This window comes from Sinocyclocheilus grahami, unplaced genomic scaffold, assembly GCF_001515645.1.
Source record: "Sinocyclocheilus grahami isolate Dianchi unplaced genomic scaffold, SAMN03320097.WGS_v1.1 scaffold1423.1, whole genome shotgun sequence".
NCBI classification, from domain to species: Eukaryota; Metazoa; Chordata; class Actinopteri; order Cypriniformes; family Cyprinidae; genus Sinocyclocheilus; species Sinocyclocheilus grahami.
Genome location: NW_015506602.1, coordinates 164,460 through 165,853, shown reverse-complemented (window position 1 = coordinate 165,853; position 1,394 = coordinate 164,460). Strand labels below are relative to the sequence as shown.

Here is a 1,394-nt window from a genome sequence, read left to right as displayed (position 1 = left end):
GGAGTGTCAGGACATGATGCTGCAGCTCGACCACAGGCTCCTGAGCGCCGCACACACGCCGGGGCCCTGCAGGTGCAGCACCACTAAACACGCCGCAGTCACATTTCTCACATCAGAAATGAACTATATATATTTTATTGCACATTTTGCTTTTTTAATGTTGAATATGCACTATATACTTTTACTTTCTACTATATTATATGCATATTGCATTTTGTATTTTTTTTAATGATAAAAACTAAACATATTTTTCACATTTGCATAATATTTTAGTTTTAAATGTTTAATATATGGTACATATATTTTATTGCACATTTAAAATAAACATTTACATGTTAAATATACACTACATATTTAAATCCACATTCTGCGTTATTGCCTATTTTTGAAATGTTAAATAATCATTATATATTTTATTGCACATTTTGGATTTTCTAAAATGTTAGATATGCACTATAAATTTAATTGCATATTTTGCATTATTGTTTTTTTGAAACGTTAAATATACACTATATAATTTTACTATACTATATACTATATTTTATAATTATACACTATATATATTGCATTTATTTAAATGCTAAAAACTAAAATATTTTATAAATATAAAATATTTTTTACATTTGCATTAAATTTTATTTTTAAATGTTTAATATACTACATATTTTATTGTACATTTATATTGTGCATTTTTGAAATATTAACACTAAATTTTATTGCACATTTTGCATTACTTTCTTTTTTTATGTCAAAAAAGAAAATACACTATATTATAAATAATGCACATTTTGCTTCTTTTTTTTAGTTTTTGAAATGTTACATATGCACTATATATTTCAATGTATGTTTGGGGCATCATTTTAATTTTTAAATGTTAAATGAACACTATTATATTTTACTGCACATTTTGCATAATTTTTTTATTTTTAAATGTTAAGCACCATATAATGTATTGCATATTTAGTTTTCCCCCCACTTTTTATACATTGATATATTTTAAACACATTTAATGTGTCTTTTCCTTTTTTTAATTGTTCTTATTTCGTAAAAACCCCCCTTTCTTCCTGCAGTGAAGCGGTGCAGTTAGTAGTTTGCTTGTCTGATGGTGTTTTTCTGGTCTGCAGTCCGCTGGAGAGCATCTACTATCACCGTGAGCTGCTGTGTTACTCTCTGGATGGTCACAGGGTGGATCTGATCACGGTCTCGTCGTGTCACGGTCTGCTGGAGGAGAGAGAGCCGCGGCTGGAGAGACTCTTCCCGGACCTCGGCACGCCTCGACCGCACGGCTTCAGCGGCAAACGGGTATCAGAAATTCACTCCTGACGTGATTTCCTCATGATTCCAGAACATGATCAGATCACACACGTGATTCCTGTGTGTGTGTGTGTGTGTGT

The 1,394-nt window shown here is 31.0% G+C and overlaps 1 protein-coding gene across 1 annotated transcript in view; it reads left to right on the top strand.

The window, feature by feature from the left end:
• Nucleotides 1-1,394, top strand: part of agbl5 (AGBL carboxypeptidase 5) — a 13,329-nt gene that overhangs the window by 1,351 nt on the left and 10,584 nt on the right. Inside the window, 2 exon segments of the mRNA XM_016256367.1 lie at nt 1-72; nt 1,125-1,302. The exon segment at nt 1-72 is cut by the window's left edge and continues 42 nt beyond it. Of these exon segments, the coding sequence (XP_016111853.1) occupies nt 1-72; nt 1,125-1,302 (250 nt within the window).